A 13,880-nucleotide genomic window follows, 5' to 3' on the forward strand; every position below is an offset into this window, starting at 1 on the left:
ATCACCCTGAGTGACTCTCCTGGAGACCTCTGGTACCTGCAGGGTCCCCCAATGTACCACAGCCTGATCAACACTCCAGAAGCCCCTCTCCCAGGAGCAGAGGAAGAGACTCCTCCCTCCCCCCGAGCCTGAGTGACTCTTCCAAAGAGACCCCATAGCCAGAGACACCCCCTCATACCCTCCGGGAACTGAGACTACAACTCAGAGCCCTTGTTCAGAACACAAATCCACCCTGTCTCTCAGAGACGAGTTAGAATTTAATGAGCATGGTCTGCATGGAAATACTTCACAACAGTAGAGAGCAAGTAGTAATGTCTCTGGAGGATATCTGCCATGATACAAATGCAGACGTGATTAAAACTCCTTTCCTACTATGCCGGGAACTTTACAATCCCACAACACCTCTCAGCGCGGAGGCGCTTATTTCTTCTTCTGAACATGGGCGCAGTCATATTTCCCACGCACTATTTTGAGCTTTACCCCAGGCAAGTCCTGTGTCCTTCCACCTTCCACCAGCACAATACTGTGCTCCTGCAAGTTGTGACCTTCTCCGGGAATGAAGCAGACCACCTCCTTGCCGTTGCTGAGCCGCACCCGGGCGCACTTTCTGTTGGCAGAGTTGGGCTTCTTGGGCTTGCGAATCATGGTCTTGAGGACCACGCCCTTGACCTGGGGGTTGCCAAAGGTGGGGCCGAGTTTGGGTGGGGGAAACTTTGGCTTGCCCTTACGGTGCATCTGGTTGAGGGTTGCCATGGTGCGGGTTTCCAGCTGGCCCAGAGCTTGGGTTAATGGCCATCTCCCTGGTACGAAGGCATGAGGGAAAGCATTGATACCTATAAGGAAGAGAAGTGTCATTAATTACCACTTGGGAACAATCCGACTAATCCAAGCTGGCATCCCTTTCTGTACCAATGGTCCATCTATTCCTGTAGGAGACCAGAACAATGGTCCATCTATAATAATGCCTAGCTCTTACCTAGCACTTTTCATCAGTACATCTCAAGGCACTTTGCAGAAGAGGTTAGCATCGTCATCCCCATTTTACAGATGGGGAAACTGAAGCACATGGAGGCACGTGACTTGCCCAAGATCACTCCACAAGCCAGCGACAGAGCCAGGAATAGAACCTGGGTCTCCTGAGTTCTGCTCTAGTGCTCTCTCCACTAGGGATTATGTCTCATGCTGTGCTATCTAGTATAGCATCAGACATCCTTCTAATCCATTATCCCACCTCTTGCCATGCTAGATAGGACCGTAGTACCCTGCCTCCCAACTGTGCTTCAGAGAAAGGCATAAACCCTTGCCCAATTATTCAAATTGTGCAGACCTAGGATTATTTCTTCCTGTTCCCTGGCTGGTTGTTCCTGGAGCAACAAAAACGATAAGCGATTTAGAACAGAGTTTCTCAATGACCAGTCCGTGTAGCAGCGCCGGTCCCGGAGATCTCTCTCACACAGTTTAGGAGGCATCAAGACAGTCCCTGGTATTGAAAAGCTTGAGAAACACTGATTTAGAAGATCTACAGGGAAAGGCTGAAAGAACTGGGCATGTTTAGTCTAGAGAAGAGAAGACTGAGGGAGAACAGGATAACAGTCTTCAAATATGTACAAGGTTGTTATAAAGATGACTAATCAATTGTTCTCCATTTCCTCTGAGGGGAGGACATGAAGGAATCAGCTTTGTTTCAAGGGAGATTTTGGTTATATATTAAGAAACTTTCTAACTCCAAGCATGGTTAAGTACTGGAACAGGTTACCGAGGGAGGATGTGGAATCCCTGTCGTTGTCTAACCTTTGCTTAAAAACCACCAATAGACCTGCCAGGGATGGTCTATTGATAGTTACACTTGCCACCCTGCCTCAGCACAGGGGGAAAGGCTAGATGACTTCTCAAGGTCCCCTCCAGTCCAATATTTCTATGAAGACTGGGAGCCAGTATAGTTGCTAAATGCATTTTTTGCATAGCAAAGCAATACAGAGCAACACTCCAGAATCAATCAGACTCAAAGTAATGAATAGAAACAGATACGTACTCCATCTCAGAGGTGGTGCCAGCAACCTCAGGAAACCCCTGCATGACATTCTCCGCATTAAAAGCTCACTAAAGCCCCAGAGACCATGAATACAAGTCCCCTGGAAGAAAGGAAAACAGGAAGTTAATATTTCTGGTGGGCAGGAACTCCAGCTACCACATTGATAGGCACGGTCTCAGTCAAGTGAGACAAGATGGCTTATGGGATTGGTAACTGACTACAGAGCTTATCATTTTAAAATCACTAGCCCAGAAGAAAAGCGAGTGAGAATTGTTACTATCTGACAGGGGTTTGTTGCTGTACGTGGCACGAGTCTGGCAAGCCTCTGCCCAGTTCCTAGGCGGAATGACGCATCCAGGTTACAAAGCTGCTCCTTTGCCAAGCACCAAACAGAGTCACAGACCCACTTTCCTAGAGCAGATTCAGATTGAGGCTTGCTGAAGGGTCCCGGGGTGCATGTGCGTGGAAGGCTTAGCCTGTTCTCTACCTGTGTGGGGACACACCTGGCCCACCACGGCTGGGAATCTGACAACGGTTTTGAAAAAGGGGGCACAGTAACGGGGGCAAGGCAGGGAGGTGGGTGTGGGATTTTTCAGCAGGACAAGCCAGCTGATTTGGGGAGGGTACAAATCCCCTACGCCCCCAAGTGGTTGGGAGGGGAAGAGCAGGATAGGCACCAGCGTGGGGAAAGGGGGGGGAGGGGAGGGAACACCCACACGGAGCGGCTAGGAGGGGACCGCGAAGAGGAGAGGAAACGGGGCCCTCTCCCCAGCCCCAGAGCAGCTGTTGGGGGAGGGGGGAGCGGCTGAAAGGCGGGGCACTAAGTGGGGAGGGGGGTGGGAAATCCTTTCCCCTCTGCCAATCACAGGGGGGGCAGCTTGGAGGAGAATGGCGAGAAGTTAGGGCACCAGCTGGGGGCGGGGGGGGGAGAAGAACCCCCCCAACCACCGAGGGGCAGCTAGGGGGAAGGAAGGGAGAGAGAGGACCGGGGGGGGGGGGGAGTTGGCAGGGGAACGGGAGGGGTCTTCCTCGGACCCGGGCTTCAGATGTGGGGTGGGGGTGGGGGAGGGGGAGGCGTCCCCCCAGAGAAACCGGTGGGGGAGGGGCGGCGCAACTCCTCGCCGCCATCCACACTGACCTCACTCCGCAGCCGCCATCTTGCCTTCCCCTCCCCTCCTCCGCACGAGCCCTCCGCCGCTCGGCCCCGCCCCCCCCCCGCTCTCTGATTGGCTCCGGCCGCGCCGCCTCTTGGTTGGCCACGCGGGAGCCCCGCCCCTCCACCGCGCTGGGTCGGTCAGCGCGCGGGGCACCTTGCCCCTCCTCTGATTGGCCGGGGAGAGCCCGGAGGCGGGATCATGGTGGGGAACTACGGGAGAGCGCAAGGGTCATTCCGCCCACCCGTCGCAGCCCTGCGTGCCCAGCCGTGCAGCGCAGCCGGGGGGGGCGGGGCTGGGAACCAGGACTCCTGGGTTCTATCCCCAGCTCCGCGGCTGAGTCCCTGGGTGAGCTTCAGGCCACGCCCTGTCCCCCTCCCCAGGCCAGAGCTTGTCCCACTGCAGCGCGGGAGGGCGGGGAGAGGCCCGCGGGGCTGGGTCGCTCGCTGCCTGGGGAAGGCTTTGGGAGCCGTGGGGCCCAGCGCGCCCGGCCCCATCCTGGCTGCCAGGGGCGCTGTTGCCCCACGGGGCGATACCGAGGCAGCTGCCCCCCCCCCCCCACCGCTGGCTCGGCCTTTGGTTGCCCCGGCCCGCGTCCCTGGGAGGAACGGGGCCTGCAGAGCTGTCTCAGGCGTCACACGCTTCGCCCCCCTCTCCGAGCATGCCGGGCAGCAGCCTCTCCTCCGCTGGCTTCTCAGCCGCTTGCAGCCTGCAGCTCAGGGACCTGGGGGCCCGGCTGCCTACCCCTCCTGGGCCAGGCCGCCCAGCACAAACTCGGGGAGAAGAGCTCTTCCCCCACAGCCCCCAGACGGCATCATTCAATTACCACCCCCCCCTGCAAGCTCCCGGCCGCTGCCTCCTTCTCTCTGAGCTGTGCCTGGTCCCCACCTTTCTTCCTCTCCTTGAAAGCCCCCCGCACCGCCTGCTGTTCAGGAAAGCACTTTAATCTTCATTAACAAGCTGCTTAGGTCATATTCCGCGATTCCATTTCGGGACAGAGCCCTCTGAAACTGAACAGCTCATGTACGCGCTGGCCCCTCTTTTCTGGTTGGTGACCAGCTGAAAACTTCCGTACCCTTTTATTGATAAAAACAATTCAGACCAACAGGAAACCCATTAGCTCTCTCAGTAACTAACCTACCAGGGATTTCAGCCCAGGCCCATGGGATCATTTTAAACAATAGCAGCCTTGCTCCAAGTGCCACCATCCATTCCAGCTCTCTCCGCACCAAGGGAATGGGCTGGGAGGTTGCTCAGTGTTCGGACTGTATGGCTACCTTAAGTCCCTTCTCTATCTCTCCAGTGTAAACCAGGCTTAAGACCATTGGAGTCAGCAGGCCTCATTCTTCACTCAATCATTTGAGCAGTAGGAGAATCAGAGCCCCGGACTTCAACGGGGGCAGAATTTGGGTTTTTGAGACAGGTAACACAGAGCACCAGATCCCCCAGCATCACGCCTCCAGGTCAACAGGACGGTATCCCCTGCTGGTATAAGAGAGCAAAGACACCAATGACAGGATACTGGTTTAAACCAGCAGTGGTTCTGGCCTGTCTTTACTAGTAGGGGCTAAGGCCCATCCCGATGGCTGTATGCAGGACAAGGTGATGCACTGAAGGCCGTTGCTGGGCCATGTGGCAGGAATTAGACCCCAGTCCCCTAGAAAGGTCTTGCCCGTCCACCCCTGCTGGGCGTGGGTTCTGTGGCTCCACCTACAACCCTCTTCTGATGCCCCGTGATCATGCATTAGTACAAGAGTAGACTTTGCCTTACGTCCACATCGCCCCCCCACCCCGCCCCCCCATGGGGGGGGGAACTGCACCAAAGCACTGCTAGGCCCCGGTTCTGGTCTCATGTAGACCTGTGTGAATTTGGAGTCACTCTTCTGGAGTCTTTCCAGATTTACACACTTCAGAAGCTGACCCTTGGTTTATGTCAGCAAAAGGCCTGAGCGTCTACCACGCCCGCTGGCTTTGCTGGGATCCGAGTGCAGTGAGAACAGACCTGAAGGTTACGTTCCCCATAAACTCCGGGACAATCAATAAGCAGCTATTTACGTTTGTCCAAGGGCTGCCCTGTATGGTATTCTCATGAGCGCTGCACTACCTGAAGCTTGCAGGAGCTGGGTTCTAACCGCCGCTTCCGCAGAACCATGCAATCTAACATGGGGGGACGGAGGGGTATTTTGCTCACCTGCCTGTGAATCTGGATACACATCAGACAGGCAACGCCACAGGCATCAGCTGGCAGAAAAAACTCTTCCGTTAACAGAACACACAGCGAGCTCCCAAACCAAATCTCTGCAGCTTCCAAACGGAAACGTGGCAGAGAAGATCTGACAGCTTCTCCTCACGGTGGTAAAAAAAACCACCTCAAAGAACTATTTTTTTAACCCCTTCACGCTCTGATGGCACAGTCCCAAAGCCCCACAAATAATGGCACAAGCCCAGTTGTTTCCATCTTTAAAGACTTGTTGCTTCTGCTGTGCAGGGGCAGGTTCACAGGCACTAGGAACCTCAAGAGTCGCCACGGTACTCTTTTGTCCTGTGCAGGACGAGGCTGGCCGGAAAGAACGGACTGAAAAAGCGTAGGGGCATATTAATTTAAAGGAGACGCATCCCTCTGATTTGTTCTAGGACAGGAGAGGAGCTCGCAGCGGCAAATGGAGATCATCATTCTGGCTCGCGTGAGACTCGTGGAGACCCGCTCCTGGCTCTCAGCCGAGCTTCACCATGACTGTGGAGTTGGTGATCCGTGCACCGTAGTGTCCTGCCCAGAAATGAGTGTCCTTCCCTTTGTGGAGGAAATGCACATACCGGACTCCGCGGCCGTACTGCCTGAACCAGTAGGACACCTGGGAGGGAAGGAAAAGGAACCCAGATTGATCTCTGGACTCTGTCACAAATCCATGTGCTCCAGAGAAAGTCGGGGCTACATAGACTGGTGAAGATATTCTTGCAGAGCAGGGGCTGGGCAAAACGGAATAGCCACTGTGCAGCGAGTGGGGGGTCGGAGAGCAGGCCTGTCCCACATTCCCCCCAGAGTGGTGGCCTAAGTTCCCTGAAGGTGCTTGGCCGTGCAGCAACCTATTTAGCTCTGTGCAGGTGCTCAGGGCGTGGCCAAGGCACCCCTTCCCTAACTCAGCCACGGTCGTGGGAGGGGTGGCCTGAACCTCCCATGGCCGGGGATGGGCGCCTATTCCCTGGCCCCAGCCCCAGAGCTGCCGCGGGGAGAGAGGGCTGGAGGGAGCCCCAGAGCACCCTCCTGCATCCCAAACCCCTCATCCCCAGCCCCACCCCAGAGCCCACACCCCCAGCCAAATCCCTCACACCCCTGCACCCCAACCCTCTGCCCCAGCCCTGAGCCCCCTCCCACACATCACCTCCATATTGGTGCACATGACCAGGGTGGATAAAAATCAACGATTTAAAGGGGAAAAAAAAAAAAAAGGATTTTTTGATAAAATGCTTTTTGAGGAAAAAACTTATCTAAAGATAGTTTTAATTAAGATATCTTTGAGCTAGAATGTATCTCATCACGGAATAGGGATTATAAATTCTAATTCTATAGTATGAGACAATATATTCATGTCATGTTTAAGAAAAGTTTTGTAAATGAACTCCAATAGTTCATGAATTAGGGACCCAATTTTATGGGGTTCCAGGGGCTTCTGTATAGATTATTTAGGTCAGAGGTGGGCAAACTATGGCCCGTGGGCCACATCTGGCCCACAGGACTGTCCTGCCCGGCCCTAGAGCTCGTGGCTGGGGAGGCTAGCCCCCGGCCCCTCCCCTGCTACCTCAGCTCGCCATGCTGGCGGTTGGGCTGCGAGCTCCTGCCGGGCAGCGTGGCTGCGAGAGCCGCTGGCCTGCCCCGGTGCTCTAGAGGGCGCTGCGGTGTGGCTGGCTGCGGCCAGGCAGCGCAGCTGTCAGTCCTGGCGCTCTGAGAGGTGTGATAAGAGGGTGGGGGAGTTGGATAAGGGGCAGGGAGTCCCAGGGGGCAGTCAGGGAACAGGGAGCGGTTGGATGGGGTGGAGGTTCGGGGGGTGGGGAGGGCAGCTGGGATTGGATAGGTGTGGGAGTCCCGGGGGGCCTGGCAGGGGTGGCAGGGGTCTGTATAGGGGTTGGGAAAGTCAGGGGACAGGGAGCACGGGGGGTTGGAATGGGGGGTGGGGTTCCAGGGGGCAGTTAGGGGCAGGGGGTCCCCAGAGGGGGCAGTCAGGGGACAAGGAGCAGAGGGGATGGATGGGTTGGGGATTCTGAGGGGGTGTGGGAAGTGGAAGGGAGTGGATGGGGGTGGGAGCCAGGCTGTTTGGGGAGGCACAGCCTTCCTTACTCGGTCCTCCATACAGTTTGGGAACCTCAATGTGGCCCTCAGGCCAAAAAGTTTGACCACCACGATTTAATCTTTCTATCTACCCAATGGGACTCAGTGCTCAGTCTAGAAGATACCATCAGAGATGCTTAGTTTTGCAGTTCTCAGACTGTGGATTTGTGTCTCCAGAGGTAACATGCTTGTTAACAGCAAACATGTTTTAAAATAAATATATAGAGGTGAGAAATAACAGGCCTCAACCCTACTGTCCCTCTGCAAATTTATGTACACACAGTCAGTCCCTTAACTCTCTCTAAGACTGCAGTTTCAAAAAGTTCAATGAATAGAAGGTTGTTGGGGGTGGAATAGATCTGGACAAGAAGAAGTCTGGAGCTAAATGTGAGAAGGGAGAGACAGGCAGTAGAAACAAAAGTGAAACTGTTTGAGCAGCATATTCCAGAAGTCTTGAGGTCTTTCTGAGTGTAGCCTTCGTTGATCTGAGATCTACCATACCATTCTCTCACTAGAAGGGAAAACCTATAATGGCTGCAGGCCATAAAAGAGACCCAATTTGGGTCTCATCTGTCTCGGAGTTGTGAAGAATATGTATAAAACAACCAACAAGAATGCACTTTTATGTAGAAATCCATGATTAACTGGAGTCTTCCTGACTAGTGAGTTAAATCATGATTTAAATCAAATCCACCCTGCACATAACAAAATTCATTCCGCACATGGGTGGGAAAAATTAGAGGGAGCGCTGATGGTGACTCCCGTCCCACAGGTCTGGGCCCGACTCCAGCCCCTTGCAGAACTCAGAGGAGCCCGCTAGGGCAGTGGTCCCCAACCTTTCTTGTGGGAATAGCATATGCACCGCAGGCACCGAGTTGGGGACCCCAGTGCTAGAGCGTCATGGAACACGAGTCTCCGTGCACAAGTGGGCCATTCTGCTCCTTCCTGGCCCTGGTGCAGCTGGATACAGAGCTTTGTTTGCCGAGTGGAGCAGGCAGGAATAGATTTGGGGTAGGGGTGGGGAAAGAGGGGCTGAACGCCCCACTAGCCCTCGCCATCTGTCACCTGTGGTGGGCTAATGGGTAGAGGACTGGATGTCAGGAGACCCGTGTTCTATTCTCTCTCTGCCGCCGCCCGCCACCTGCACCTCCGCTCCTCCATAATAAAACCTACATAATTTTATAAATTACGCCCACTTCATCCCTACCACTTTTCAATGGTAGATCTCAAAGCGCTCCATAGTAGATCTTGGTATGGTTATCCCCCTTTCCCAGGGGAACTGAGGCACAGGAGGGGAAGTGACCTGCTCAAAGTCAACCCAGTGGCTGAGTCGGTTCTAGAACCCAGGCGTCCTGACTCCCTGTCCCTTAATGTTCCAGAGAGCTGGCAACGGAGTCGGCTCACATGGTGATACCGCGCGTCGTTCACTGCTGTATGGGATCGGGGTTGGGCCTGGATTCAGCAATTACAGTTCTTTCCGTCGGCAGCCAGGAGCTTGACGCAGATGAGTATTCACAGCCACAGTCTTCCCGGGCGCCCCACCTGGGGGATGGGAGCAGACGTTGGGGAACAAGCAAGAGGGAGACAGGACACAGGCCCCGAACGTAAAAGGTAACAGGAATCCTGGGAACACACATAGCCAAATCCAACACATGCAGCACCACCCGGGTTTTTGGTCCCCATCAGTTAGGGGATTTGCACCAGCAACTTAGCTCCAAGCACGTAACATCCTCACCCACTGTTCTTGTCTAGCCCAGCAACTTCAGGGCAGCCCGTCTATGATCCTAGCCAGCAGTCCGAGAACAGACGCAACCTGCGAATATGCATTTGATGCAAGCCCCAACCAACAGTTGGGCTGGAGAAACTCACTGTTAAAAACCCAGCCCTTCTCACTGCTTTAATTAAGGGCTAAGAGGGCTCCCAACCCACATCTCTGGGTCCTCCAAGGGGACCTCCAGCAAAAAAGAGATCAAAGAAGGTTCAACAGGCCTGATATTTTTAAGGTTAAAAAAAAACAAAAAACAACCACCCCAAAACAAAACCCAAACCCTTTGATTTTGAGGCACAGGTGGCCCCTATAACTAGAAATAAAGGAAAACTGCAGGTGTCTTATTTTGGACATCAGAATCAGGAGCACAAAACACCCATTTCTTTCAGCAGAGACCATTAAGGCCTCTAGGAGAAGAGGGTGAAACTTACCAATCGGAGATGTAGATTTCCGGTTGGTATATCCAGCAGTTCTCCCACAACCCCTGCTTTAGAAGATCTACGAGCTGCGATTTGATGCACCACCTACAGAGGGAAAAGGAAACCCTAATGAGATATTGCAATCGCACCTAACTGAGATCAGGGCCACATTGTGCTGGGCGCTGCACAGACTCTGTGGACACTGGGGGAAAAAAAGTATTAGTGGACAGGTGTTGAAATCTGACTGTAGCTAGGGCAGTTGTGGTTTTAACATGTTGGCAGGTCAAGATGAACTCTAGGAGGAGACAATCGCTGTCCCAAAGAGTTCACGTGTAGACACAGTGGACAAAGGTGGGAGGGGAAACCAGGCACAAACAGAGAAGTAGTTTTTGCTCAGGGTCACAGAGCATGAGCCAGAAACAGAGCTCAGGTGTTCAAGCCTCCGGGCACTCCCGCAGTACAGCTCCTGTGTAGACAGGCAACGCTGCCATAAGCCATGATTTGAACTCATGGGGTCAGCTCCCCGCAGTGCAAATAATGTCTCTATAGGAGTTTGCTGGGGCAGGGGCAGCTACACCTGGGGCTGGAAGCAGGGCAAATCAGCAGTACAGAGAAGGCCTCGTAAATCTGGGGGACACCGTTCCCAGTTCTCCCTGCCAGACACCTTGGGTTGATACCGACACCTGGGTAGCGTGTGTTTGTGCGTGTGTCATGATAACGCAAGGGCAGCACAGAGTCAGGGCCTGCATCTGATCTGGTTATACTGCTGCAAATCCGGAGCGACCCCCCTGAAGTGACTCCAGATTTACTTAGGGCTTGTCCACACTGGCAAGTTCTGCCCAGCAAAGCAGGGTTTTGCACTCAAACGGAAGACGTGTACACGCTGCCAAGCCACTTTGTCCGCAGAAACTCCGCAGTTGCAGCGCTGCAAAAAAACACCCGTAAGGCTATTTGCACAGCGCTCTATGGCCAGTGTACACACTTGATGGCTTTCTGTGCTGTAACTGGCTTCCGGAGCTGTCCCATAATCCCTCAAGTGACATCCCAAGGTTCCCCCCTTTCCCTGCCTCAGGGCTGGTTGCTTTCTGCCACTGTCTGAACTTAGAAGATAGCATTGCTGACACACTCTCTGTCCCCCAAAACACACACACAGTCTCTCTCCCCCCGTCCGTCTGTACTGTAAAACTGAATCCACACTGGGGCTTCTGCTAGCACCGCTCTCTTCCCAATACCTGACCGACAGATCTGCGCCAGCAGGAATCTGTAGCGTAGCCCTGGCCTAAATCCAGAGCCACTCCGGAGTACTGGTGGGTACATATATTTGGGACATGACCAGTACAAGCTGCAGGGCAGACTCAGGCCTGGCACCTCTGGGTCTCATTTATGCTGGGTCGATCCAAGTGACTCTGGATTATAGGGGCACACGCCAGACCAGGACCGACTGGCCTTTGAGAACGGGTAGCTCTCTGCCGCACACAGAAGCTGGGGGGCAAACGGGAAGGCTCAGGGGATAGACTCACTGAAAGGATGAGACAAAGCAGGTCTGGGCGGGGCGTCCTCGACTGGGCAGCGGTTCTCTTCCACCATCCAGCCATTGCCCCCATGCTCCACGTGCCAGTGACAGAACTGATCTGTGGGAAGACGATGCGTCAAGAGAAGGGGGGGCAAGGTGTGGTGAAAGCTGGTTTGATGGGGTGGGGGACGACGCCCTGGTGGGCACCCATTCCCAGGGGAGGGGAGGAGTGGGTTAATGTGGGCTCTCGAAAAATAAACCGGGAGAGAAATAAATATCTGGGGAGGAGGGGGTTGCTGGGGGGGGGGGGAGACTCCCCCCCCCCCATTTCCTGACACCCTTCCTTCACACCTGCCAGACCCCCAGGTACCTTTTTGCCCCAGTGCCCTCTCATCACCCCCTCCCTCACCAGTGATAATTTTCTCCCCTTCCCCCACTCTGGTGCGCCTTCTCCTTTGCCCCCCCCCCCAACGCCACATACCCCTCCCATATACACACTCCTCAGTGCTCCCCATTCACCTCCTGCTCTCCCCACCTGGTTCCCCCTCCTCCCATGCTCTCTGCCCCCCCCCGTGGTACCTGCACTGTCAGAAGATAGGTTACTGGGAGAGATGGACCATGGGTCTGACCCACTATGGCCATTCTTGTGGCGTCCCCTGCCCTGGACTCTCTCCGCCCCCTTCCCGTGTTCCCACCTATACCTCTCCCATGGTCCCCTCCCATCCCTACTCCCCCTTTCCTCGCCCCCCATAGTCCCACAATCCCCCTCCCTCCCCTAATCCTCCCCCTTTCCTCGCCCCCCATAGTCCCACAATCCCCCCTCCCTCCCTAATCCCCCCCTTTCCTCGCCCCCCATAGTCCCACAATCCCCCCTCCCTCCCCTAATCCCCCCCCCCTTTCCTCGCCCCCATAGTCCCACAATCCCCCCTCCCTCCCCTAATCCCCCCCTTTCCTCGCCCCCCATAGTCCCACAATCCCCCCTCCCTCCCCTAATCCCCCCTTTCCTCGCCCCCCCAGTCCCACAATCCCCCCTCCCTCCCCTAATCCCCCCCCTTTCCTCGCCCCCCATAGTCCCACAATCCCCCCTCCCTCCCCTAATCCCCCCCCTTTCCTCGCCCCCCATAGTCCCACAATCCCCCCTGCCCTCCCCCTAATCCCCCCTTCCTCGCCCCCCCAGTCCCACAATCCCCCTCCCTCCCCTAATCCCCCCTCCTCGCCCCTCATAACTCCCCCCATACTCCCACAATCCCCCCCTCCCCTAATCCCCCCCTCCTCGCCCCCATAACTCCCCCCATAGTCCCACAATCCCCCCCTCCCCTAATCCCCCCCTCCTCGCCCCCCATAACTCCCCCCATACTCCCACAATCCCCCCCTCCCATGGTCCCCTAATCCCCCCCTTTCCTCGCCCCCTCCCCTAATCCCCCCCTTTCCTCGCCCCCTCCCCTAATCCCCCCCTTTCCTCGCCCCCTCCCCTAATCCCCCCTTTCCTCGCCCCCTCCCCTAATCCCCCCCTTTCCTCGCCCCCTCCCCTAATCCCCCCCTTTCCTCGCCCCCCCAATCGAGTCCCCCCCATCCCTCTCCCACGCCCCCGGGCTGGCACCCACCCTGCCCGCAGGGGTTCCGGAGCAGGTTACGCCCCAAGGGCTCCAGCAGGCAGATCCGGCTCCACCGCGGCGGGAGGCAGAGGCGGGCGGCCGCCAGGGTGGCCCGCAAGCCCGGCCGCCTCTCGCCCTGCAGCCGCCACACCGTGGGCCCGTCGAGGAGGTCCCGCCAGCGGCGACACACCAGCCGGCAGCGGGTCACCAGGACGGGGCCCGGCACCCAGCTCAGGATCAGCGCCAGCAGCTCATCCGGCAGCGAGTTCGGGTTCGGGTCCAGGTCCAGTGGGGCCGGGGGAGCCCGGCTCGCCGCCTGCCCCATGGCCGGGGGTCGGCCTGGCTAGCTCAGGCCCAGCTACCGCTCCTCGCTGCATCCGCTCATATGATCCCCGGCCCCGCCTTGGAGCCGCCCCTGGCCTCGTTTACACGGCTGCAAACTGAGCACCGGATTCTCCCCCGCTCTCGTTCACATCGGTGCAAAGCGAGCACCGGATTCTCCCCTTGCAACCCGGGGGCTGCTTGGAAGAGGATGCGGGAAACGCCCCCAGGTCCGGCTTCTCCGCTCAGCCCAGCTGCAGGGTCTGATCGCCGGCTGGTGTAAATCGGCGTCGTCCCCAACCCGCACTGTCCCTCCTCCTGTACACACTCCTCAGTGCTCCCCATTCACCTCCTGCCCCACTCCCCCGCACAGCGCTCTCCCACCTGGTGTCCCCCCCGCACCTGGCATTGGCCACTGTCGGAAAACTCCCAGCCCCCCTGCTCTCCTACAGCTGGGGAGAGAACCCAGGAGCCCTGGCTCCCAGCCCCACCCCGCCTCTAACCACGAGACCCCGCTGCTCTCCTGGAGCTGGGGAGAGAACCCAGGAGTCCTGGCTCCCACCCCCACCTCTAACCACTAGACCCCGCTGCTCTCCTGGAGCTGGGGAGAGAACCCAGGAGTCCTGGCTCCCAGCCCCACCCCCAACCACTAGACCCCACTGCTCTCCTAGAGCTGGGGAAAGAACCCAGGAGTCCTGGCTCCCAGCCCCACCCCCAACCACTAGACCCCACTGCTCTCCTAGAGCTGGGGAGA

The 13,880-nt window shown here is 56.6% G+C and overlaps 2 protein-coding genes across 3 annotated transcripts; both read right to left on the minus strand.

Annotated features, from left to right (window-relative positions):
• Window positions 1–239: 239 nt before the first annotated feature.
• Window positions 240–5,535, minus strand: MRPS12 (mitochondrial ribosomal protein S12). 2 transcript variants are annotated; one of them, XM_073321594.1, is made up of 4 exons: window positions 5,378–5,535; window positions 4,464–4,671; window positions 2,033–2,132; window positions 240–833 (listed from the first exon to the last, which is right to left on the minus strand). In XM_073321594.1, the coding sequence occupies exons 2-4, from the start codon at window positions 4,509–4,511 to the stop codon at window positions 421–423; spliced, it is 561 nt and encodes a 186-aa protein (XP_073177695.1). In that variant the 5' UTR covers window positions 4,512–4,671; window positions 5,378–5,535; the 3' UTR covers window positions 240–420. The 2 variants fall into 2 exon arrangements, with proteins under 2 accessions (XP_073177695.1, XP_073177696.1); XM_073321595.2 differs by lacking the exons at window positions 4,464–4,671; window positions 5,378–5,535 and adding an exon at window positions 3,171–3,269.
• Window positions 5,536–5,633: 98 nt separating this feature from the next.
• On the minus strand, window positions 5,634–13,445 carry LOC140902016 (F-box only protein 27-like). Its single transcript, XM_073321593.2, is given in 7 exon segments — window positions 5,634–6,038; window positions 8,915–8,937; window positions 8,940–9,052; window positions 9,710–9,802; window positions 11,218–11,257; window positions 11,260–11,328; window positions 12,815–13,445. Coding segments are annotated over 7 exon segments (792 nt in total). The 5' UTR covers window positions 13,131–13,445; the 3' UTR covers window positions 5,634–5,900.
• Window positions 13,446–13,880: the final 435 nt, after the last annotated feature.

This window comes from Lepidochelys kempii, chromosome 23 (assembly GCF_965140285.1).
Source record: "Lepidochelys kempii isolate rLepKem1 chromosome 23, rLepKem1.hap1, whole genome shotgun sequence".
Taxonomy (NCBI): domain Eukaryota; kingdom Metazoa; phylum Chordata; order Testudines; family Cheloniidae; genus Lepidochelys; species Lepidochelys kempii.